Below are 26,595 nucleotides of genomic sequence, written 5' to 3' on the forward strand. Positions count from 1 at the left end.
TAGCACTTTATTTTTCACTGAGTTTTTCTAAATACTATTTTCTAGCAGTGAAACTGATGCTATTGACACTTGATTCATACCGTTATAATCTGCACTTTCCTTGAAAAAAATTCAGATATTTTGTAACCATTGCAAACAGATCATACAAAAATAAAAATCCACCCCATCTCCAGCTGGCAGACTACATGTTCCTCTCTGAGCAAGTGCACATCTAAGCTCAAGACTTTAATATCAAAGTTGTAGTATTTCCAACAAATGTTACTCTTTTGTTATTGCACGTGTAATTGATTGATAGGTATAACGATAACAAGCAGCAGTGAGGTAGACAACTGTCAAGACGTACCGTGCATTCCAACCGTGTCACAAGGAATGATACTGGAGGTGGCAACGTTTCCTTAGTGAAGCTGTGTTGTGATGGGCAACCTTTTTACCCCCTTGTTTATCTCATGGTCTTACCCACCCTAATTAGCAACTGACTCTGTATGATTCCAAAAATGCTATAGGCTTCAGTTACAGACTGGCCTCCCACCATTGTCACTATCATTAGTTACAGGATACAAGGATATTGAAATACTGTCTTAGTGTTACAAGTAACTGAAGTGTGCAAATTTCAACCTCTAACCAAGCCATGTGAATGGACACATATCAAAATCTGCTCTGCTGAGTTTATGTCAGACTGATTCTGAGAAATGACAATATATGTATATTATACATTTTTAGGTTATTTACAGATCATATGTATTCAATTGACACAAATTTTCATTGCCTTTTCTGAAAATTGAAGTATGACAGGAAAACTTTTCTTGTTGCCAGAGGTAGAGTTTATACAGGTAAAATGTATCCACAGCTATGCAAGTTCCCAATGCCCACTGTCTGTAGAAATGCAACTAAAATTATTGAAGGTGTAAGAATAAAATCAACTTCTGCATCATAATAATTTACAAGAATCCATTTAGTTTCATGAAATGGTGCTTACAGACATATACAGAGTGTCTCCTACTAATTCTGGTTTATTATCACAATTTCACACAACCAATTTCAAGTTTGTTCTTTAAAAGGTTTAATCAGTTTCATATTACTTTTCTGAAATAATCTGCCATATTCCAATTTTCTCTTGCAAGTACTTGTTTGGCTGCAAATTTCTTCTTTCAAAGCCTGAGAAAAATTAAGAACTATCTTCCTTCATATAGTCAACTATTTTGTCTTCCAAAAAGAGGATGCCTTTCATTTATGTCAGCTTTGAACTCTGTGTATTACATTTTAAAGAGGCCCTAGTTCCAACTGCTATCACAATGTAAGTTTCTACTGCGAATGAAAATACAGCCTTACTAATACATTATTTCCATGTTGTCAAGTAGATGATTACCTGCACAGCTGTTTTTTTGATGCTGTCTGGAGGAACATCTTTGAGACTAAGCGTGGCAGATGAGTAATTCTGCTGTCCTGAAATGAATACTTCATCCTGGCATTGGTCTCCTGGAGCAGGAGCCTGGGGATGCTTTAAACAGAATGAAGCAGTAAAGACAACAGTCTTCATGTAATTAAAACCAAAAAAACTCTCAAAGAAATCTCAGGATAAAATATTGTAAGGGCTTTATCATTCTTTATATTTTGTGATTAACTAGGACATTATTTATGCAGAAAATCTCACTAACCAAGACACCATACTCCCATAAAATATTAATGGACATTTACAGATCTTGCAACTATAGAGGTGCCTATTATCAGCAGTAAATTAATTAACAAATTGTAGGAACTAACTATTAAAGGATTCAAGGAGTTTTCTGTTTATCCTGCTCACTGTGGATGCCATAACATCATTCAGGGTGCTCATTTAAAAACTCATTTCCTCATACTTTCTAACAATAAATTTTCTTGAATTTTTACAGTATATTACAGTACAGTTTATATCATCAGAATTTGTTTTGGGGGAGGAAGAATAGTAAGATTTTATTGAAACTTTATCAGCCTAGCTTAAATTCAGAATGGCAATCTTTTGAACATAAAGGTACAATGAAACCACACAGTTTTATCTATGTTCAACCATCTACAAAGCCAGTTAGAGAACTCAAATTCATGGCATTGAACTGAAAAGCCCTGTAATAAGTTTACAACATATGAAGTGAAGGCAAAATACTTAATGCCTAAAAAAGTTTTCAGCATCTAAATTATATTCTTTTTATTAAAACATTGTGCATATATAAAAGGATAACTTTATCAATTTAAGACCCCCTTACAGTTTATTCTTTCCCCCTCTATATATTGCAATAGCCTCCTGTAGGTACTCACTCGAGCAATGTGCACACCAGAACCTCTTCCGTCTGCAACACTCAAGGCAACACTACCCTGGCTGCCATGCAGATCCCTAGAGCTGCCATAGTGAAAGCTGCTAACTGCAGCATAATTGGAATTAAAGGATCGAGACAGCATGCTCTGAATAAAGAGGGGACAGATTTAACACAGAGATTAGTGCAGCATGCATAAACCACAAGACATGTTATACATGTAATACAAACATATTCCATTGTCATGCAAGATAAAAACCATGCAAGAACAGTACAACTGTGATGTATAAACACAACTCAGTGACCCTATTTACCTTTATTTACTGTAAATCAGCATGCAATCAGCAGTTCACATGCAGAATTACATGTAAATAAAGTCATTGAAATATTCACGTGTCTGAAAAGACAACAAAGGTGCTTATCAAAATTTTCAAGTTTTCATTATATTTGCAACATACCAAATATATCACAGGAAGAGAAGATAAGCGGGCAATCATAACACCTTTGGAAATCTAATTACCTCTTACTATTTTGTCTCACCCCCACCCTCCCACTACTAGTAAAGTACAAATAAAAATTTACGCAGAGATTTGACCAACTGAATTTTCTTGCTATAACCACGCTGATAACATCGGCACATTACAGTACATTCCAGCAATACTTCACTCAAGAACATGAACAAGCCTCATTTAAAGGAAGAGGCTTGAACGACACTGAGACTACCCTTGTGCTACTGCACTAATATGACCTCAAGGACAGATGTGACAGTGGTTTGGGTTTGAACTTCATTATCTTGCAAACCTGACCCCTGCAATATTGGCAAGGATAACAAAATTAAAGCAAGAGACAATACCACCTTGCCACCAAGGTCTTTCTTGAAAATGTGACAATCTCATGAAGAAAATATTGTAGGAAAAAGATACACCAAAAAAGCACCAAAACCCAGAAAATTCAAAGTTGATTTCTGTAAAGCTTTTAATTTTTCTGAGTTAAAGAACAGAATGTTCAAAATAGGTATGATTTGACTAAGATACTGTAACAATTCTTATGTGAATAAATACATTTTGGCACTTGCTTGTTGACTACGTATACTAATTTGATTCTGAAAATAGCCACTAGTCCTTAGGCAAACATCTGGTCTTTCATCCTAGCTTCATCTTGTGAAACTAAAACTAGTCTAATAATCAAAGCCATATGCCTCTACATACTCATATTCCCCAGCTGCTATGGTAGCACAGTCACTGGAAACTCCCTTGAAAAACAGCATTTACTGACAATAATGGTTTTAACTTGGCCAAAGTTCTTGGATAACCTCTGTCTCAATGACATAGTAAGCATTCTGCATGTTTCTCTTTTACACCTTCCCTGTTCTCTAGCCAATTAATTTTTCAAGCTTCCACACAAGTCTGGAAAAGTTTTCCCGTTCCTGGGAGAGGAAGCCTCTTCTTAGCATTTAAATCTACATTCACTAGACATTCAATCTGAGCCTACTGCTCCTCTAACTTTCAGGCCAAACACCCAGGCAAAAAAATGCCAAAGCAAATTTTCCTTAGCTTCTTAGTACCTCAAAACATCTTTTTACTACTCTTTTCATACCAGTGTCTGCAATTAACCAGGTGGTCTTCCATTACAGGTAATGCCCTAAAGTCTCCTTACAGGAAACTCTCAGAGGCTCCTATATCACTCCATCTCCACTAAGTGTCGAAAGACGGATATAAATGGAAGGAATGCATAGTGGGATTAAAAAATTCTTTCTTCCAAATGTCTCTAGAAGACTATCCACTGGATTAATTCTCAGCCAAACAGATGGTCAATAAATAGTGACAATCTACATAACAAAAGTGATACGTGACAATGCAAATTTGGATTTTAAATCTAAGATAGATCTGAAATAGAGAAGGAGAGCTTCCCTAACTGAGGTATGAATTCATAAATCAGGAACTGAGATCTTAGTTGAGTTTCACAGTGACTAAATCATCTGAGAAGTATAAACTCTGAAGGGTTTACAAAATCTTCTTTCTTGGGAAGAGACTATTCCCGAAAGTACAAGAAATGATTGTGCAGTTAATGTAGGGAAGAATTGAGAACACTGGTACTCTCCTTTTCTACATGAGCACAGCATCGCAACACTAGAAGAAGCCCAGAAGCTGTACTAACACTACAAAATAAATACTACTGAGAATTACATGGTCTTGTAAGAAAGTTTTAGTTTAACACAAGAAGAGATTCCTAGGGACAAAACAACCTACTATTTTTAGTTGGGAAGAGAGAAACTGATGCATTTGGAGTGTGAACAGCATTCCTGTTAATTTTGTTTCTCAGTGTGAGAATGATGAAGGCTGTACATTGCCTAGGAAAATTCCTGAAGACTGCTGTACCAGAGAACACACTTTCCAAAATCTGAATATGCAGATGCCATTAGCCCCTCTGATTTTCACTCCAAATTATTAAAAACTGAATATGGAATAAATACACAATCTAAATTTCACACTAAGTATGACTGCTAATTCTAGGTACAGACTCCATTAGTCACCGGGTTTGCTACTATGTTTTAAGGCATAATGTCCTGCAAAATAATAATTCAAATATTTGAGGCTTTAGAAGAATTACTTCAGTTACTTAGTGATACACACTAAGAAATATACATGTCATGTTTCAGTTTATTTTTACTATATATTTAATTTATTTTATCTATAATTTAATATATATATTTATTTTAATATCTCTTTACTAGAAATGAGTTATTCAGCCATCAATAGTCCATATTAGGAACTACAATACATAAGGAAAAATTGCTATGTAAAAAGTAATAATCAGTATGTTCATCCTAAAAATTCCAATTTGTAGTCAAATCAGCCTCGAATGAAATCAGTTTAGATACATGCAGTTAGTAGCATAATTCTGGGGTTTAAATGGGGTTTATGGTTTTTGTTTTTTAAATTATAAAAGCCAGAACATATTCCTTGTTTCGTGGTTTACAAAAGAATTAACATTCCAGACTCAAAAGCTGTGATTTGGGAATTGAAATGCCTTAATGCATTTATTTAGGTGCAAGAAAATAAGTAATGGAATTTATTTAGGAGAATTTATGTGGAATAATATTGTGATTTTAAGACTGGTTGGAGTTTGTCATGACAGTCCATGAATTTGGGCATAGAAGAGGAAATAAATTCCGGTATCTGCAGGGACCGTGACTTTACACTCTACTTATATTGAAATAGCCTTAACTGGTAACTTAACTGCTAAGCCTAAGTAACAGTCTTTTTTATTTATTGATTTAATACTACCTAGAATCAATTGCAGGGTAAAATTCATCCTGGAAATTATTCATCCTTTGAGACAATATTAAGTGTCTAGAAATCCCTTCAGTTTTCATTCCCACTACCCACATGACAGACATAACAGACTCTTCCTATTGATGTGTTACATATGGGAAAATGACACATAATTTAAATTCTACTGTCAGAAAATGTTTGCAGATTGAGAACTTTTGCTGTTTACATACCAAATGCACAAGAATTTTTTTTCTTTTAAAGCGTAGTGGTTTGACTTCTGAACTCCTCAAAACATCATTATAATACATTGAAGGTACAGAATTCCATTCAAAAAGGAAAAAGAAACTAATAAATACAACTAAAAATCAAAATGGTAAAACTTACAAGCACTAAATAGATAGCACTCCTATAATGTATCAGGATATGTAACTATGTAAAAGTATTCTTCAGGTTTTGATCTTATAAACACTTTAGCAATTTTTTAATGTATGCATAGACCTATTGAAGTCACTGTCTTTGACATAATGAAGGAATTTAAGTCAAAGCAAGTTAAAACTAGGGAGAAAATCTGAGGCTATATCAATTAGAATATGTTTGAATGTTAAGTATGTCGCATAAAAAAGGTGTTGAAGAAAAAGCTTCAAGCTGATTTAAACTGCAACTGTAAATCAGTACTGAAACAATCAGACATTTTTCTTTTAATAAGGCACTGCAGTATGACGACTCCAAGAGAAAACAAGTAGGAATTAAACTATGATCCCTTCTCTGAAAGCTCTGCATTTTAATAAATAGTAGATAAAATAGATAAAAAACAGAGAACTTAATTTCACATGAAATTAGAACTGAAAGCAAACATACATCTAACAAACTTCCACGTGATCAGTAACAAAAAAAGGAAAATATGCAAGAGAAGGACAATCAGGCTCAGTAACTAATTTTGTATGCTGAGTAACAGATATTTGCAGGTAACTGTTGCAGATATTTCTTATTGCAATTTATAGATGAGAAGTTCCTCTACCACACATTAAGATGTGTGATTTTACACAGGTAGTAGTATTTTCATTTCAATTCCCAAATAAAAGTCAATGAAAGTACTATAAGAGTCTATTTTAACATGCTAGGTGGTAAAATGGGTATGTCACACTCAAAAAAGAAAATATGCTGAAAGATATTACTGTTTTAAAAACTCATTGTGCACTAAATTTATGAGGTTGGGAGTGGGGCTAAACTGACTGCATGCTTTCCAACATCTTACGTATACAACCACTAGAGAGCAGTTTCACATTTCCATAAGCTCCTGTATCCCCCAATAAAATATGCTTTGCATCAGGTAAGCAAATTATTTTTTCTAATACACACAGAATTTCTATCTACAAATGGTCTCATGAGCTATTTTCACCTTCATTCACCCAGATGGATAATTTTAGGTATTCTCTACATTTCACAGAAACACACCATGTTCTGAGTTCAAATGGACACACAAGGATCACCAAGTCTAACTCCTAAGTGAACGGCCCAAACCAGGACCTTTACAGCTTATTAACAGTATTACCAATGTTGGATTTTTGGTTGGAACCCATTGTTCATCATTTTGCTAGGTTTAAAACTAGTCTGTATCTTTGCTTACGGAAATTAAACTCCTGAAAGTTTTTCCAACCTATATCAGATAAAAAGGGCCAGTAAATAAGGAATTAGTTTCTCCAATTTGTCCAACAAACAGACAATGCTGGACAAATTTGAGTGGGTTCATTCCTCCCTCTCTCTTCAGTCAGTAAATGTTATAAAAACACAATCAACATATCTTTCAGGAGCTTAGGGAAAGAAAAAAAACCCCAACCAAAAAAACAGCAACCAAAAAAACCAATCCCCAAAAGCCCACTATACCCTCCTAATAAGCATTTCCATCTCTAAGGATAGAAATTATAAACATGATTAAGTTCAGTAACAGTGGAGTCAAGTAAAAGTAATACATTAACCTATACTGGTCAAGAAAATAGGTATTAAATACTCATCACAACACTTAATTTTGTCTACGTGGTTTTTTTCAGTGTTGTATCTTATGTTTTAAAAAGAAGTGCCATTTTAAATACATGAAAGCTTTGTCAAAGTAATTTCCAGTAAATGTTCCTTAAACAAGTTCTGTAATTTAACTTGTTCCTTAAATGAGTTCTGTTAATTACTGGACTTTTTTTTTTTTTTTCAGATTTCAAAACATTTCAGAAATCTGTTATATAGATAAAGCACCCTTACCGTTTTGCAAATTTTTAGTTACAAACAGAAATAATACCAAAGCCATTATTTAAAAAGAACTAAGAAACATTCAGTTAATTCCTAGAATTTCCACATTATCATATCTGCCAGCTGCTATACAGAATCATATCTATATTTTTCACAATTCAGATTTTTAAGTCAGTTATATCCTAAGGAATATAAAGTAGACAATTCAATATACACATTCACTTTTAAATAAGTGTCAGATTGTTAAGTAAAGGCTACTTTAAAATGCTTCCAGGCCAGAACAAAACATAAAAAACAGACTCAAAAGATCTGTTAAATGCACAGCTAAAATTTCAATAGCAGCTATTCCACATCAATCTAGTAGGAAAAATAAAAGTTTACATATAAAGCATAATTAAAAGTAATGTCAGATATAAAGGGAATCAAGTCAGGCAGCCAATGCCATTTAAGTAAAGATGACTACACTGCTGCAGACCCAAACAGGCATCACTGCTGCACTGAACACTGCTCCTAACATGCCAAAGGACAAGCTATAAACAAACTGCATTAGTAGCACACTGGAGTTCTGCTTCCCTCTGTACTCAGGGACTGCTGGAATTTTTGCTTCTCTTGTCATTTCCTGTAAGATTTGATATATCCTTTCAGGAGAACGGAAAATGAGGGAATGCACATTTTATTAGAGTTGGAACATGGTGAGGTTAGTGACCCTCTTGTGGGACAGGAGTCCCCACATGACAGCACAGTACTACCCTAAAACACTTCCTGTTGCAGGATCAGAATATATACAGCTGTTGTGCAGGTTTCTATAAAAAATGGAACCTGTCTCCTTCTGTCATCAGAATTCATGCAACTTGAAACAAAAAAATCCACCAAAAAAAAACTCCCTGAAACACAAAAAGCCAACCCATCCCTCCAAATACTGGGATTTCTGAAGAACAATCATAACTAATTTATCCAACCATCTCCAATTAAATTTCTCTAGCCATCACAGATATTCAAGTATTACCATATTAATTACAAAGCAAGCTATGCTTTTAGAAAAGAAACTAAAAAATAAAATCCATCTAGATGGCATAATCAAGATATCATTTGGATACTTTAGTCAATTCCCTTCCAAAGAAACATGATCTGGCTAATGACATTCAAGCCATTTTTAGTGATGATATTTTCAACTGTGTTAGCTGGACAGCAGAGATTACACTCTCCCAGGCTCTACTCAAATTCTTTGAAGATACATAATTGTTCAGCTCTACTTATCAGCTCAAATTCTTGATGGCATTTACAGTATATAAAGAATCCTGTTCATCATCTCTACTTGTATCAAAATCTACTGTGATTTTTCTGAAATGAACAAGATTTTTAAGTGTTCTCATCTCACAGCAAGCAATAAATATTCATTCAACAATCTGTCAGATACTCAACTTCAAAAGATAACTAGCTTGGAGGCAAATACATGATAATTAAGGCTTTTGAATTCTTCAGTAAGTAAAGCTGCAGACATATACTTCTAAATAGATTTTACTGATTTTCTTTTTCCTTATTCTTAAAGAGAAGAAATAGGGTGAAAAAAAGGCAGAAAAATCAAGAAGTGTAAGGGAATATTTTAGTGAATTGGGAATACAAAGCTACAATAAAAATTACTTAACTTAAAAGAGCTGGCCTTGCAGTCCAGCAAGTCTGTATAACATTATTTAATGTATTCAAAAGTAATTTGGCTAAGCTGGCAAGTATGATGTAAAAACAACAGCGCCTTGTTTTTTCCTCTGGGAGGAAATTTAATTTACAGTCTACCATCTGAGTGTTTCTCAGATATTCATCACAAACACATTTATCCTTTTTAAAGCAGGATCAACATTAGATTTTCACTAGTAATTAAAAGCTGTTCAAAACAGAGTACTTATCTTATTCCATATCTAGGTAACAGAAAAGTAGAAAAAAATTCGAATTATTGTTTTTACCTTTTCTAGCTTTTTAGCCTCAATATGTCGCAGCACCTGCTCCCTCCAGTCATGAGGGACTTTAGTTTTTCCTGCAGGGTCTAAGAGCGAGTGCTCGGAGCTGACGCGCGGGTTGGATCTCTTGGAGGGGCTGGTCCGCGCGTAATTGAAGTCACTGACTGACATAGTTCTCTCCGGGATTTCGCTCACCGCCGGCCGCGCGCTCTGCGGCCGCGTCACGTTGGGACCATCAATGCTGTATGTCCGGGCAGAGAGAGGCCTCTGCTGCCCTGGCATTACTGCTGCAGCTCTTCCCATTGAATGCAAATCTCTGTATGTTAAGTAGTCCCCTTCAGGAACTTGGGCTCGTCTTGAAGGTCCACCATCCCCAACATTGATGGAAGCTGTAGAAGATACACTGCTCTGCCTTTGCAATGTGTGCCTGGCTGCTCCTGGGAGCAGTCTGTCACCTGGTGGAACAGCCCACAGATCTCCATGTCTCCCAGCCATCCGCTGGTGAGTGTTGTACACAGCACTGGCCCGGACATTGTTATGATTGGAAAAATTCATGTTGCCAGAATGCTTTACATAGCTGGGAGTTTCTGTACTGTCAGACCTAAGCAGACGTGAAGGAGGTAAAGTGCCTTGTTCTACTTGGGTGTTTTGTTTCTGGGGCCACAAGGCATCTTTTGCTGCTGCACTGCTGCTGTACTGAATATTATACTGGGGGGCACAGAGCATCTGTGCACCACCTGTCACTGATCCCCTCACTACATTAGCACCTTCAGGATTGTGATTTGAGTCAAACTTGAATACTGTTTTTGTAGAAGATACTAAATCAGATGATGACGATGACCCAGGAAAAACCTGTAAAGGCTGATCATAGAGAAGAGTAGCAGATTTACTTCGGACAATATTTTTTCCATCTGCAATATCAGATCCTGATTTTACCACTGAGTTTGGCTGTTGAGATCCATTCTCATTTACAGTATCATATATTTTCGGCCCACCACTGTCCATACTTGTGATGCTGTGAGATTTCATCACAGGACCGCTTCTCTGTGGGGACAAATCTTCAGTGCTTCTAGAAACAGACAGCTCAGCAGAATCCCCATCAACTGTAGTGCTTTTTGCTAATTTGTCTTTACTGGGAGACTGTACTGTTTCCTCAGCATGTCCATTTACTTTATTTATATGATATTTATTTCCATTTTCCAAGTGCTCACTTTCTTCTTTTGCATTGTTATTCAAAAAGCCCATTACTGAAACCATTTTTTGTGTTTCTAACTTTTCTACAGGAAGTGGCACTGCCTCTTCACTAACAAGTTTATTGATATTCATGTTTATTTGGTCTAATTTGTGAGACTCCTCCATAGGAGTGCTTACATCAACACCTTTTCCTATCAGGCCTAATCTTTCTTCAATGCTCAATTCGTATTCAGACAAATTTGTAACCTTCTCTTGCATATTTAGTTTTTCTTCCACTGTAATACTCAATTCTCCTCCATTTTGCAAAAGATTATTCAAATTTTCGTCTTCTCGCCTGGAAATAAAAAAGATGACTCTTAAAGAAATTCTTCTAAAGATTGATGTATTTCTCTTAAGAATCCTTTTACAAAAAAATTACCATTATTATGCAACCATGCTGTGCATACAAAACAGGGCAAAGAAACAGATTTATGATTTACTATTTTATATTGAAGAAATATGTTATATAGAGAGCTCATTTGAGAAATGTTTTTATGTCATGTGGTTTCAGAAGTTTGTTTAAACTCCTCAAGAATAATTGAAAACAGTTTGGAAGTGCCAAGAAGTACAAAGTGCCAATAACTTAAGTTTTTAAATTAATTTATTTTAATTTCCATTTTGGACAATTTTCTTGTTTGTTTTAGAAGTTTTAATGAAAAATGATACTTTTAAACAGTCACAATCTGTAGTTCCATTCTTTGTAAGTTTTCAAGAATCTTTCACAGTCCTGTTAGCAATCAAATTGATTTTCAAAATTAAGCAAATAAAAACACAGATCTTTTAAAGTAGTACACTGATGTATTTTGTAGGGATAAAAACTTAGAAAGATAAAACTATTAGACCCTATTATTAAGAGAAACGAGAACCATGTATTGTACACTAAAGTTAGTCTCTGAAAGGTTTTTTCAAGAACTTTATTACCTTAACAGAACATTAGTAACCTTATCTAAAACACTGAAATTTTAAATATATAATGAATGACGAATGAATTAAAGGAAGGAATACCATATACAACATTAATTAACATTTTTCTAATGTATTTTCTTAGTGATCTACAGTATCTTACAAACCTGATTTTGGATAAAACAGCAGCATGTGTTTCTTTGTCGGGAGAACAGACAGAAATTTCTTGGCTACTCTCAGTATTTAAAGAAACAGAATCTGACATTCGAGAAGGGGAGGAACAGTTGCTGTTATTCTGATTACTATTGTGGGTAGCTTCATCTGATAAGGAATCAGTATCTTTTGAATCATCTGAAATAAAAATTTGCCAATTTAGTTAGACACACAGATCTTATTAATAGCCATTTCATACATGCATGTATAGTATTTAGAAACTGTCTCTTGTTCTCCAGTAATTCTTACTACGTGAAACTAAAATATAAGCTAACACCTTTGCAAAGTTAATTTAAACTTACAAAATACTGTTGGAAATAGTTCCTATTTTTAAAACATGTGGCTGAACGTAAACAGCCCTTATCTGTTAATTAACTCTAAATTCTTTTTTATTCCCACTTTTCTAGTCATACATGAGTGCTATATTACTGAATACTTCCTTAAAATACCTATTAAATCATTCTTCTGTTACTGTAAGGATTTCAAAATTGTCAACTAGATGAGTCTATTGAACTCTAAGAAAATGAAGCACACTGCTTCACATGCAGTATTTTGAAAGGACCTGATTTTGAATATTCTGTCATTATTAAAGCTATTTACTAGCCCAAGTACTCTGGAATCATCAAGATCACTGGATAAGCTCTGTATAGCTTTTTAGTAAAGTAAAAAATCAGCAATAAAAAATATTCTTCTGCAGATTTTGAATTCAATGCATTTCCATGCTTTGCAGATCCCTTAGGACAAGATTTTCAGAGTAATTTACCCCTGGTACACATTGATTCTTGCATAATATATGCATACTTACATACTACATCCGTATAAAAATAATTTCTCTGGGGAAATTCAAGCCAGCCGTGATTCTGACATGAGTGTAGAAACAAATATATTTACATTTTTGCTTCAAGCCAGTTACAGGTGCCAAACACATACATTTTGTGGAACTAATGTCTGTCTTCAGAGACAAGAAAGAAGTTTTGACCTGATACTTTTGTCAGAAAAAAATCCAAGGACAACACTGATAAACATCCACCTTTTCATCTGTATGTGATCCTCAGCATGCTTCCACAATGTGGTTCTCTTCACCAAATCTCACCTTTTTGCATCTAATGTCCAGAAAAGCCTTTTGTGCTGGAAGTATTGGACTTGGATATCATATGAAGCAAAGCATTATTTGGTATCCTCTTTCTCTATCATGATTTCTCTGAATCCTAGGCCATTTCATATTCTTAAGGAAATGGTTACCCAGACCAAATTTATATTTCAGAGAATATAAAATATAGTTAGCACGAAAAAAACGTTCCGAATTTTCATGCTAGAAAGAGTAAAATAACTCTGGAGAAAAAAAGAGAGCACAGCTTCTGTAGAGAAATTTAAATAAGTGATACTACTGCCTATAGCAGCAGTTACAGCAGCTGCATATCACAGCAAGAATTCACAAAATCTGGGTGAAGAGGGATTTATAGAGTATTTCCAATATAAATATTACTTTCTGCAATCCTTATCTTAGGAGCATCAAGAGTGTGTTCAAGCTCAAAACCCCCCAAAATACACACTCCTTCTCTTCCTGTCTGATTTAAAATAACAAGAACCAAGAAAATAAGGATATCAACACAGATTTCTCTAGCATGCACTCAAGTACATGCAATATTTTCCTGCTTTCACTGCTTAACTAGGAAAATCTTTCATTTAAAACATAAAAATTAAGCCTATTTTTACTTAATTTGATTTGAAAAACTAGCCACTTTGAGCCAAGAAATATTCCAAGCCACAAAACACTTCCAATGCTTTTTATGGTATCCTACCTTTTTTGCTATTGCTTAGGGCTACCACTTTTGGTTGGTTTATGGAGGTTTCTATCAGTGGTGGTCGCATTTCTGCCATTTTCATCTCTTCATCAGAGGAGAGTTCTTCTGACTCCTGCTAAAGGAAAAACAGCTTTATGCTGTCCATTTTGAAGAGCAGTTCAAAGATAAGTAAATGCTATCTAAACTATCACCCACTAAACAATAAAGGGGTTATAAATGAGACAAATAATATGGGGAAAGCAAAACAACTTGGCAGTGCATCTGAAGTGCATGGCAACTGAATTATGTTTCAGAAGTAGCATTTGTAGACTTGCATTGTCACTGCTGAACTCCATGGGATGACACTCAGACAGGTAACTTGAACTGCAAAAAACTACTTGGAGCAAGCCGATGAAGCCTGGAGAGAGCATCCAGTTGAGTCCAGTCACAAAGTGATCACTGAACCAGCAAACACCACAGACTGACCAGCCAGGTATTGGTTTTGAAGAAAAGAGCTCAAACTGAAACAGCTATAAAGTAGCCATGATCGAGACAATCCTAGGAATGGAGAGGTACACTGTGAGTAAAGACTGAGGGAACTTGGATTGCCTAGTCTATCTAACAGAAACAGAGTAAATTCCAAAGGAGTAATGGAAGTTATTTAACTTCTAGAGCAATGGCAGGGAAATAAAGCAATGTTGAATACATTTAAGCTAGTAATCATTAGTTCTGAACCAAAAGATGGAACTCAGTGCATTTACAAGAGAGACTGACAGACAAAGCTGCTGCAAGAGCAGCCATGCAACTGATTCAGTATCCTACTACTAGGCCTATATTAATTTCTCTTCAAAATCCAATTGTTTTCCGTAATATTTTGAAGAAACAAACCCCCAGCAAACCTTTTCTCAAAGTGGAAATTTCTTTCTAATAAACATGCTTCCTGCTAGAAATCCATGTTGCAAATTGCAAAAATTGTCTGACAACATTCACCTTTTCCTTTGCGTTTTGGAACACTTAATGCATGGAACCTATTGGAGCACCACCTTCCTATGATACCAGGTATTTGACAAGCTCTTAGGACTGCAGGAGGGACAAACCTGGCTGGGACTCAGCAAACAAGCTGTGACAGTCCTAACTGAAAATAAAAATTAAAAATCCATCGGTTTTTCTCTACAATCCGAACAACCAATCTGTTCACTGCATCTACCACATTTCCTTCCTCTTCGATGTGACATACAAGTGTAATAAATGCTGAAATGAAAAGCTTACACACAGGCAAAGTTTTGCTATCTGGATTCTACAACAGTGTTACCAGCAGGAAATAAGGAAATATTCAAACAAGGACTTCACTGTACCTGACTCCTGTACTTACTACAAGTAAGCTTACTACAAAGTTACAAAAAACTACTGTCACTATCATTAGACAACTATCATGATGTTCTGAAATCACATTTTAGAAGTTAAGAAAAAATGTCAATACCAGTATTTTCACAAAGAATATAGAAGCAGGAACACACAAGTGGGGAAGTAGCCAGTGACAGCAACAGCTGCCTATTACTCAAGACTACTCACTGTATGACATAGGCACATTCCACAGCTTACACAACAGGAGCCAAAAATATCACTTGAGAAATCATAAAAAAAGTATTTTACAGGTTATGACTGGGAACTGATTAAATGACAGCTTCCAAAATTTGTCATAAATATCAAACTTTCTAAACAAATTAATACATGGTGTTTGACAGAGAGATGCAAAGTTCAGAAGTTTAAAATCCTTCCCTCTAAGAGTTAAGTGAATTACAAGTAATATTTTTGACAGCTCACTAGTAAACACAAAGGAATAAATATTTTTAAACCTATCTTCCACTTTTCATTTGAAATGCATATGTATACTCACTTGAATACATAAATTTTTAATCGCTACCACTGATCTGACATTTTCTCATTTCAGCAACAATTAAAAGTGATTATTTAATGAAGTACTGACAGTAAAACAACAGGAGAATTCTACCAAAGTGTAAGTCTTTTCACAGTGTATATCATCCTTTAACTGAGTTTTCATTACTTTTCTTTAAATGCATGCATCTTTTATGATGAACTTTTTATTAGCTGTTTCAACCTTTACTTAACAAAATCTGAAGGAGAAAAATACTGTTTTGAAAACCACCTGAATTCACAGCATTTATGGAATGCAATTTTCTTCTATTATCAACAGAAATTTTCATCCCCCAGAAGAACAAATTCAATACAATACCAGCACAATTTCTGACTGCTATCTATAATGCTCATTGCAATGCCATACCTCAAGCATGTCTTCATGGTTGACAATTGTTTTCGTGTTCTGCAGGGTTTTAACAAGTGCAGTCATCTGTGAATTTGCAGTGCTGTGCTCAGCTTCTGGTTCACTGGGCTTCTGCACAGAGCTTCCTGCTGAATATTGCTTTCTCTCATCAGCTTTGTTCTTTATCGAACCAATTTCTGAGGTCTACAGAAATAAGAATATTAGCAGAGAAAACATGCTGAAACATTTTTAGCAACATATAAAGCCAGCATTATATATTTTGGGAAAATATGGAATGGAAAAATCTGAACTCTGAAATTATAAGAACAAAATGCACCAGGTATGAAATACTAAGAAAATACCATAGATTAAGGTGCAGACCCTACTCTGTGATAACCAATCTGACTCTTATCCTTGCTGATGTCAATATGTACCATTATATTTCCAGTCAAATAAACAAGAAATCAAACAGACCAAAACCTATGATGATTCTATGTGAGCACCAAAAAGTAGTCCCATCTTCTATCATGCTGCATCAAGCTCTTAGAGACTTGGGACATTTTTGCCAGCCTGCTATTACTGCTTGATACCACACAAAACCTTCAGTAATGAGCAGTAAAAGCCTTAGAGATTATTCAAATTTCATTGTGAAGTCTAGCAGATGAAAGAAGATCAGAGGATGACAATGACACCATCCTCCAGAAACCAAAGAAGGCAGCTCCTTAACATATTCACAGTTTGTATTTGCCTGAGAATTAGGTTACTTTTCTTGTTCTTAGTGCAGGAAGAAGACTGCAAACCAGATGTTTATTACAGACCTCCTTAGGTGGAAAAGCAGTAAACTGGTTCTGGAATCTAACCATTTTTCTTGCTAAATGTCAGAGGGGAGGGAGAAGAGAATTAAAAGGAATGAATGACACATTAGTCTTTGGAATTTCTTGCAAAACCAGAACATAATGCTATATCTAACCTTTACCCCCACATCTTTTACAGAAACTGTCTGGACTTCTCGTTTTGACTCCTTGGCAGAATCTTCAGTAGATTCTTCATCCTTTAGTCTATGTACAATTGTCTGGACTGTTTTGACCATGTTCTTCAGTTCATCAGGATATGGAGTTGGGTATCTCTTCAGATTGCCCTCCTGTATAACAAAAAGCAATAAGGTTCTACATTTATTCAAATGTAAAACAAATATTGAAACAAATAATTAACCAACCACTGAATACTCTAGAATCTCCACTTGGATAGCCAAGTCTGCCTGCACTGAGGCAGACATAAGCTTATACAACCTGTCAAGGTTATGAATCACTCTCACTCCCTTTCCCCCAACATGCCCAATGATTGCAAGCAAGGATTAAGCCAACTGTAATTCACTTAAAATAAAATCATGATTTATCATGGTTTCCCCACTTGTTCTCCACAGCACCATTAGTCAGGTAGCATCCTAGTTAGACCCTACATTGCCACGTATCAGCTTGCCCTGCTGAAAATGATCTGGTAAAATAATGCTCAAACTAAAAGCAGACACAACAAAAAATCCAAATCATAGTATTCCATCCTGCTAAATACTCTAAACTGATGACTTGATTTATTCAGGAGAGTGAAACCCATAATGAAAGCAAGGAAAAGGTTGAGATTAAGGGTGGAAGTAATAGGGAGGGAAGCACCCAGTATGCAAAAATAAATTAAATACTAACCCGAGGTGGTGCCTCTCTCTCATCTTTGTCTTCGTCACACTCAAATGCCACCTGAGCACGCTGTTTCCTCTGCTCCTCCCACAGAGATGGATTGAAACTTTCATTATCAGATATGAACATAACTGGAAAAAAATACCAAATAAGTTCTTATAAGTATAGGCTACACTATGCAGAAGAAAATATACTCTTTTTCTTTCCATTGGATGGAATTGGTGTGTTTATGTATTTATTATTTTTAAAAGATAAAAGAATAACAGCACCATCAATTGAAGATTAGATGCAATGCCACTGCTTTAGGAATTTGGCTGTAATTTTATATTAGCAAAGCCCTGTCTTTAAAAGGAAAATCATACACTTAGCTGTACACTAGTCTTAACATTCACACTTGAAAAATTTCAGCAGAACTCTGCTAAGTGTTTTTATTCTATATATGCATATGAAATAATGTATTTGTGTGTGTGTGTGTATATATATAAACATGAAGTATACCTATATAGATTTATATAGCCTATTATCAGTGCTTAACATCATTAAGCACAGGTAAGAAGATTCATCTGATTTCATTTAACGAAATTTTAAAATGAAAACTAAGAACGACTTAGTAAGAAAAACCTGCATTCTTACTAATCCTAAAGCAGTGTAAGCATCTAAAATTGAAGACTGAGATAATCTGCATGATTTTGTAGCAATTATGCTTTATTTTACTTTGTAGCAATAAGGGTTTTAGATACAAGTATTTCTTGCTTAATTTTACAAGAGATTAAAAAAATACTTGTAGGTACCCGATAGCTCTTATTTAGCATGTCTTGATGTTACATCAGCCAGGTTCTACTTTTAGCATAACAAATAGTCTAATAAATTTTCAACCACTACCCAGAAAATGTATATCCTTCACTAATAATACCAAGACTGTTCAGATTAACCACTTCTATACTTGACATAGAAAAATACTTAATAATAGGGCTCAGTAAGTGCAATGGAATTAGTTACTCCGAATTTATTGGGTAAATTTAAAATTTTCACACATCTGAAAATATTATAATAAACTTCACTATTACTAAGACTTCCTGACCAAAAAGCCAACTTAATAACTCTATTGAACCTTAAATCTTCCTTTATTCAGACAGGTATTCTGTCAACTGAAACAATCAGTCCTTTCCTTGTCTACAGAAAAGCCAGAACTAGAGAAAAATTGAGTTCCAATGGAGAGAACACTTTCAAGAACAGTCTTGAAGTTCATTGAATCTCTCAATTCTCACATCCTATTAGAGATATAGCAAATACATTAGGAGATACTAAAAGTGATGCACAGTTTGCTGCTTTTGCTTATGTTTTTGATTACTCCTCAATCAGTGTACTAGACACCTGTACCATAGAACAAGAGATGTTGCAACTTGCCAGGTTTCAAGTATTTCCATTGATATATTGCCCTCCCTTAATTTCTGTTAAAGCAGCACAAGCTTTTTCCTTTTCCTTGCAAGGGAAAGAAAGTGGAAGAATAAAGTTATTCAATTATTTTTCCCCTAACTCCTCTTGGGCTTGCTCCTGCAACGTTACTTGTTTCCTTAACTATTTCACAACTGTGCTGAAATAACTCTGGTAAGAGCTTAAAATATTGTGCCTAACCTTTAAAAAAACCAGTTCAAACTACATGTGAGCAATATATTTTTTCTAGGTCAATCTTTTTAAAATTTCAAAATAAACCAGAGAATACTATGCACTTTTCCAAAAATACATATTTGGTAATGGAGGAAATATCTTGCTAAAATAATCAGTTTGAAGCTAAAGCTTAAGAGAATTTCACTGCAAATCATTACGCTCTGTTGGAAGGAATGGGGGTGTCATGCTGGGAGTGGCAACCACCACAGAACAGGTTCCTGTCCATTTCTCACCTTATTCACTGAAATAGTTTCTTCTAGAATTTACCAACCTCTAAATCTCATTAAGTTACTGCTTTCATTCATCAGACACAACTCATCATCTCTTTCAAGTATACTCCAAACTTGTATTTAAGCATTATTTAGTGAAATCATATTAGCGAAAAGTCTTCCCATTATTATTTTCAAAAGTGACCACTGTGATAGGTAATTTCAGAAATTCCTTACCCTCCTCAGTCCTTGGTTGCTGAGGGAACATGTAATTAGTAAGTACTGTTTTCTGTGTGTCAGGGTCAGCTTCTTTTTGAAGAGGGATAAGTGGTTTAGACTAGAAAGTAAATGAAAGAAGGATATGTTATAAGAACATAAATATATATATATATATATATAAAAAGTAAATATGACCTATATATCACAGGGCATGCCTGACCCATGACTTTGAAGACTGCTTTCCCTTGAATTAAACCATTTCTCATCTGAATAATTTTCACAAAATGAAAATATTAACATGTCTGTATTTGACTGATGACAGGCTTTTTGACTGTAGACAAACTCACCAACAGCTTTTGTGGAAGAAAACACTAGTCAAAAAGTAGCCCAGTTCCTTATTGGTACTTACTATAATCCCAAAGCACACTGATCAGAAATCCAGACATATATTTTGCTACTTAAAGCTGCAGACAATCATACAAAGAGAAAGATTGTGTACTCTTATTTTTTTTCCATTTTGACACCAGATTGAACATCCTCAACCCCTTTACAAGAAGGGGCAGAGGATTCTTGAAATTTCTGGTTTAGTAAAACTGCATATCTGAGGCTAGTGGATTTCTTACAGCCCTGTACACCTTAATGCCATTCAGAAAATCAGCAAAATATCAAGGACTTCAATAAAAAGGAAAAATACAAGCACATGAGTTATTGCTTAACAGCTTCAAAGTCAAACAATCACACAGTTCAAAGGTGTGGCAAGAAACCTAACTCAAACCAGGTATGCTGTTTCCCCACTGCTATAGCTGTGAAAGCAACAGCAGGCTGCACCTTTAAGTTGAAGCTTATCAAGCACTAACTCCTATGTTAACTAGCCTAAACAAAACAGACAACAATTAAACAACAAAAACCACAAAACACAACAACAAACAAAAATAAGACAAAATAAAAACAGAACAAAACCACAAAAAATACACAAAAAACCCCACTCCCCCCAATCCCAAGGAAAACACAATGAAAACAAAAGCTAACAAACAAAACCTTTCCAACATCTGTTAAATTGTATTTCCTCACAGCACAGATCTCCAGGAATTACAAGTCTTCAGAGACAGGTAAGCTCAGTATTGGGTACTTCAGGACTTCAGTAATGTCAAGAAAGTATTGATGTATACAGTACTAGGTCTCTTTATTTAACAGATGTCTCTGTCCTTGTCAGTCCCATCAGGAATTAAGTCAACTATCTTTTATTTTCAATACTAAAAAATCTTACCTGATTGTCTGATAGCCACATAGCAGTGAGTTGTTGCAGTTTTGTAAAGGTAAATGGTAAATTCTTCAGTCTGCAAATTACAAGAATTTATATAAGTACATTTAGCCATACTGTTAAGACTTTAAACAATCTTGCATTAGGCTGTAAAATATTTTAAAAGGACATATCTATATGATGTTAACTTATTAAATACTGAGAGCTGAAAGGATACAGCATGTAATATAAATTCAAATTTAAAATAACCCAAACAAAAAAGAAAAACTCATATTGGCCCAGCTTAGCAAGTAACTTAAAATAAATGAGCACCATTGTAACTTGAATTTTAACTCAACTGGGTGACTTGAATACAATGACAACTAACGTGGATTAATACATCTGAATCCTCACCATTTTATCACCACCCTGTTTATGACAATTAAGTAAAAATGTGCTATACCTGAAAATCTGATTTTTTCTCAGATACATGTATGGGGAAGGGGCTGTCCTGATAATGGGTGCTCTGGCATTAATGGATAAATCAAGCCACAGATAGAGTTCAGAGAAGCTGGATTGACACAACAGGATGGTGTACACTGCTAGACTTCTCTCTCCCAGTATACTTCAATTCTATAAAGCAACAATTCTATTGTTTGTCTATTTTTAATGAGCATCTCTAATAAAACACAACTCTTTTCCCCCTTCCACAGAACACACACTATCCTATGATACAGCTGGGTGCTCCATATGCAATTCAAGAAGCAATTAATCTTTAAGTAAGGATCAAAAGTTTTATGCAAATAATGGAAGTAAGTCCCTATAAAAACGAATGTAGTTAAGCTGCACTCCAATGAACTTGCCAAGTCATTGAAATAAAGATAGCTTAATATAATGGAACTGCAAGGTCCAGAATAAAACAATAATGCATTAAATACATCTCAGTCAGGTTCTGAGCTATGTGTGGGATAAGGAAAGATAGCCAATAATGTATTCATAAGAATCCCTCTACATTATTGTTGCGTTTTATACAACTTCTACTTGAAAAGCAACCACAAACCTATTGTCACTCAGATTGATGACTTTTAATTTCTGCATATCACCCATTTCTTCAGGGAGAAATTCAAGCTTATTAGAATGCAGAAACAACACTGTTACATGTTTCCAGTTTCCAATCTAAAAAAAAAAACAACCCAAAATTAATTAATTAATCTTCACAACATAAATATGAAAATTTTTAAAACAATTAGTATTGAGGCTACTTTGTCTTGAAAGTTTATTCCTACATACTAACCTTTTAATTTCAATACACAGCAATGAATTTCTACTTGTTGCTTAAAAAAATCAGATGTCATTATTTATAAACTTATTTATTTGTATACATCCTACTTTGAAAACACACATACAAGAAAACCTCTCAGAAATTAGTAACTGGTTGTTCACAAGCTGCACAGACTATATAAACACATTAAAATATTAATTTTGTAGACTTTCAATAAATACATACCTCTGATGGCAACTGAGTTAAGAAGTTATGATCTGCAGCGAATGTTCTTATATTTGAGAGCTGACCAACAGATGAAGGCAATGTTTCAATCTCATTGAAACTACAGTCCAGTTCTTCTACTGATATTAACCTGCAAAAAAATAAATTAACTCCTCTATACAGACTAATTAATCCAACATTAATTGAACATCTGCAGTTTAAATGAAGTTAATATCACCATTAATTATTTCAAATGTAGTTCAAAATAAACCCTAAGGAATTAAAATCCAAGAAGAATCCTTTAGTGATGGCCTAAAATGTGTTTTAGGTTGGGTGTTTTTTCCTGTTAGTTGCTTGCAAGTTTTTGGTTCTGAGCTTGCTTATTTTTTAAAAATCTCCTTTACACTGTCCTCACAATGAAAACAGTGATGTCAGCAACAATGAGTGCTTGTGCATTACATGACAACATGCCAGGGTAAGGCATTAAGACATTTATAACAGGACAGACTATAGTAAAATCAGAGCTGAGTGCAGTTTTTCAACAAATAAAGAATTTCAAGAGTTAGAGACTGAACATAAGAATCTGGCAGTACTTTGTAAACTCTGACAACAAAATATAATACATATTAATTAAAATATATGAAAAAGATTGGAAGACATTGTACATTTGTACAGTACTCAATTGTGGGCTGATTATTTTTGCTATTTTTGCAAGTTTTAAACTAAATTGCTGAACACCATAATATATATTAAAAAGTTTGCTGATGGACAGCTGGAAATTCTTCATATATATATACAAATATATAAATAAAAAAAGATAAATACATGTTCATATTTACTTTTCCCAAGATTTTTGAGATCAGACAATCATCTGCAATATCTACAACAGCCATGTTAATGTCAACAAAAACAGCTCCAGGAAGCTAACTGACTCTTAAAGTATCTTGTTTTCTGTCACACTCAATTTTTACTTTATAGATAGTAAGGAACATATGTTATTTGGTATTAAGTAATAGGAACATACATGCTGCAAAGTAGAACTAAGATATGAAAACACTTGATTGAAATTGTATTAGGACATTAACATGTAGAAGAAATTAAGTCAAGTAGTTATAAAAAACTTCGAAAGAGGAGCAACTGTTACCGAAAAGTGTTCAGAAAGGCAATTAAACTTCTTATTTTGGTGAAATACCTACCCTCCTATGGAGTCAGGCAAATAAATTAACTGGTTTTCATCAATTTTAAGTGTTGTCACCTTTTTCAGAGAACCTATAACAGGAACAAGTAAATCAAAATGGACATTTGAGTTCATCAAGTTGAGTTTAAATTAAGAGGGGGAAAAAACCCAACATTATGGGCAAGCAACCACATCTCTATTCCCTGGCATGCCAATGTACTTTCAAGGAAATAAGGAGTTGAGCTTACAGAACTTGTTTGCCAGTTTACAATGTGTCAACCATTTGGGTAGGCAGGTGGGGGCAGGTAGAAAAAGAAATAGGTTTTTTTTCTGATAGAGACAGCAGTTTTTCATCCATTTACAAACTACTGTAAAAGTAAAGAATGCTCCAAAACAATTGTAAGTTACTATTCAGTCATATATTACAGCTTTATCATGAACTGGCACTTTTACTCCACTGAAACAGATCTAGAATGTCAGCTTTTCATTTTCAAGTGCTCTGTGTCTGAACTACAGGCTTTTAAAAATATGAATTAACTTAAAATACAAACCAATAGACTCTGGCAGTTGCTGAAGTGAATTACTGGATAACAGTAGGTCTTGCAGACTTTCACAACCTGAAATACCTTCTTCGACTACTTCAATGTTGTTTTTAGAAACATCCAAATATGTCAGTTGTTTCAAAGTGCCTATAAACTAAAAGTAAGAGAAAATAATGTGCTCTAGAAAGTGCAAATTCAAAACAAAAACCGCAGCAGAGTTAACCTCTCAAGTGTAATGCCAGAGGAAAAGAATTAGAGTACTGAAATACAATTTTATGCAAAATACACAAACTTTCAAATGAAGTATTTTGTGCAGATAAGCACAGCTGATGTTTTTGCACACACAGACACCCCACAGTAGCTCTGCACATCCCTAAAGTCAGACTTCTGCACATTCAACAGTTTGATTCAGTTACCATGAATCAAGTAATTGAAGCTTTAGAACAGACTTCAGAAAGAGACACATAATGTGAGGACATCATTATGCTCCAGTAGACTTTTATTGCTCATTTTTGCCTTTTGTGTAAAACTGCATCCTCAAAAACAACGATGAAACCCTAACTGTACTAAACTGAAAGAAACAAGGCAAAATATAAGCTTGTATTACCATTCCATATGAATCAAGCATAAGCTTGAAATTCATGAACACTACTCTATTAAAATATTCATTTTCAGAAATATAGTTTTATTTTACTGCAAAACACAGTTCAGCTCGTATTTTGCAATCAAACCACTCAACTATCTACGAGTTAGCTGACAGAAAAACAGTAGCAAAGACTACTGATCAGGCAGGAAGGCCACATTTCACAATGCTGCTCATGATTTTAAAGTTAAAAACAAGCCAGCTGCTTCCCAAATTTCAAATACTCATTTATTAGTGTGTTACAACTTAAGCAAAGGTTCTCGGGTACTGTATTAATAGGTCAGCCTGGGCCATATGTAATCTTGAAAGATGTCAGAAACTCATACAAAGTCAACAGATTGTTTTCTCAGGACCTGGCTATGCTCCCTGTTTACACAGCACCAGAATTGGCACTGCTTGTTTTACAGCGGTGACCAGTAAAAATCCATACAACATATTCATCCTGTATATTCCTGCTTGCTGTCTAACATACACTAATCCCTTTTCGGAAGGGCCATTTAAACCTAAATTTGATTTAAGAGTTGTACCAGTATTCCTGAATTGCAACATAATTTTTAGATAAGAAATATATAACTTTAAATGAAAAAAACAAAACAAAAAGCTCTGAATGCAGCTCTCATGATCAGTGATAATTTCTAAGTGGACTGTTAAGCATTCAAGCACCATTTCGCCTTTTGGCTTTAAGTAACCCTAAAATTACATAACATCTTCAACATACGTGATCACTGACAAAGCAAGTACCCATATAATTTAAAATACTCTATGTTTAACACAGCAAAAGAACTTACCCCAGGAATAAGTGTTAATCTATTACCATCCATCCAAAATTCCTTTAATCCACTCAGTTGTTCAAGTACTTCAGGCTGTAATGGGAAGCCATTTAAAAAAAAATCTTATGAAAAAGCCCTAGTGATTGGCAAAAACAACTCCAGTGATTTGTCTATTGCAATTTTAGTAATATGTTACTATAGCTGTTATACCCACTTTTTTCACTGGGTCATCAAAGAAAACCCAGATAATTAACTTTTGAAATTAAAAGATATACCAGATATACAAAAACCTTGAAGAATTTGACTACAGCACTTAATTATCTTTAGAGACAGGCTTTCTGTTGGTTTGCTGTCTTTTACAGAAAGTATTGCTTCTCAACAGGCATGGCTGAAAACCATAAGTTACATGTCACATGTACAATTTTGATGGATCAACTTCTGATCAACTCAGAAGACTTGTTTTTTAAAAACCCCAGTGATTTTTTCATCTGGGGGAAAATCAAACAAACAAAAAAAAAAAAAAAAAAACCAACAAATTTCATTTTTCTATCAACAAAGTGTGCATCTCCATGTTATATTCAAACCACTCCATCCATAAAATGAAGTGCGGGATTGTGTTTCCACTACAATTTATTGTTAAAAGTGTCTTGTTTATCAGGGAAAGACCCCTTCTTGGTAAACATTCACACTGCACATGTCTTCCTATTTAAACTTCCCTCCTGAGAAAGCAATACAAAAGAGGCACTACAGCACCTTAATAAGTACAGCCAAGTTCAGATAAATGCTAAG

At 34.6% G+C, this 26,595-nt stretch overlaps 1 protein-coding gene across 5 annotated transcripts in view; it reads right to left on the bottom strand.

The window, feature by feature from the left end:
* ERBIN (erbb2 interacting protein) overlaps window positions 1–26,595 on the bottom strand; it is a 118,675-nt gene that overhangs the window by 12,620 nt on the left and 79,460 nt on the right. For 2 of the 5 annotated variants that reach the window (XM_079330491.1, XM_079330492.1), the window contains exons 10-24: window positions 25,825–25,899; window positions 24,403–24,547; window positions 23,871–23,943; window positions 22,696–22,825; window positions 22,249–22,364; window positions 21,216–21,285; window positions 19,967–20,066; window positions 17,862–17,983; window positions 17,135–17,305; window positions 16,186–16,368; window positions 13,902–14,016; window positions 12,054–12,237; window positions 9,757–11,278; window positions 2,290–2,433; window positions 1,367–1,498 (exon numbers count right to left, since the gene is read on the bottom strand). In XM_079330491.1, coding sequence (XP_079186617.1) covers window positions 1,367–1,498; window positions 2,290–2,433; window positions 9,757–11,278; window positions 12,054–12,237; window positions 13,902–14,016; window positions 16,186–16,368; window positions 17,135–17,305; window positions 17,862–17,983; window positions 19,967–20,066; window positions 21,216–21,285; window positions 22,249–22,364; window positions 22,696–22,825; window positions 23,871–23,943; window positions 24,403–24,547; window positions 25,825–25,899 — 3,282 coding nt within the window. The remainder of the gene's footprint in view (window positions 1–1,366; window positions 1,499–2,289; window positions 2,434–9,756; window positions 11,279–12,053; window positions 12,238–13,901; window positions 14,017–16,185; window positions 16,369–17,134; window positions 17,306–17,861; window positions 17,984–19,966; window positions 20,067–21,215; window positions 21,286–22,248; window positions 22,365–22,695; window positions 22,826–23,870; window positions 23,944–24,402; window positions 24,548–25,824; window positions 25,900–26,595) is intronic. The other 3 variants (XM_079330494.1, XM_079330493.1, XM_079330495.1) reach the window with 3 other exon arrangements.

Source organism: Erithacus rubecula (genome assembly GCF_903797595.1).
Source record: "Erithacus rubecula genome assembly, chromosome: Z".
Classification (NCBI taxonomy): domain Eukaryota; kingdom Metazoa; phylum Chordata; class Aves; order Passeriformes; family Muscicapidae; genus Erithacus; species Erithacus rubecula.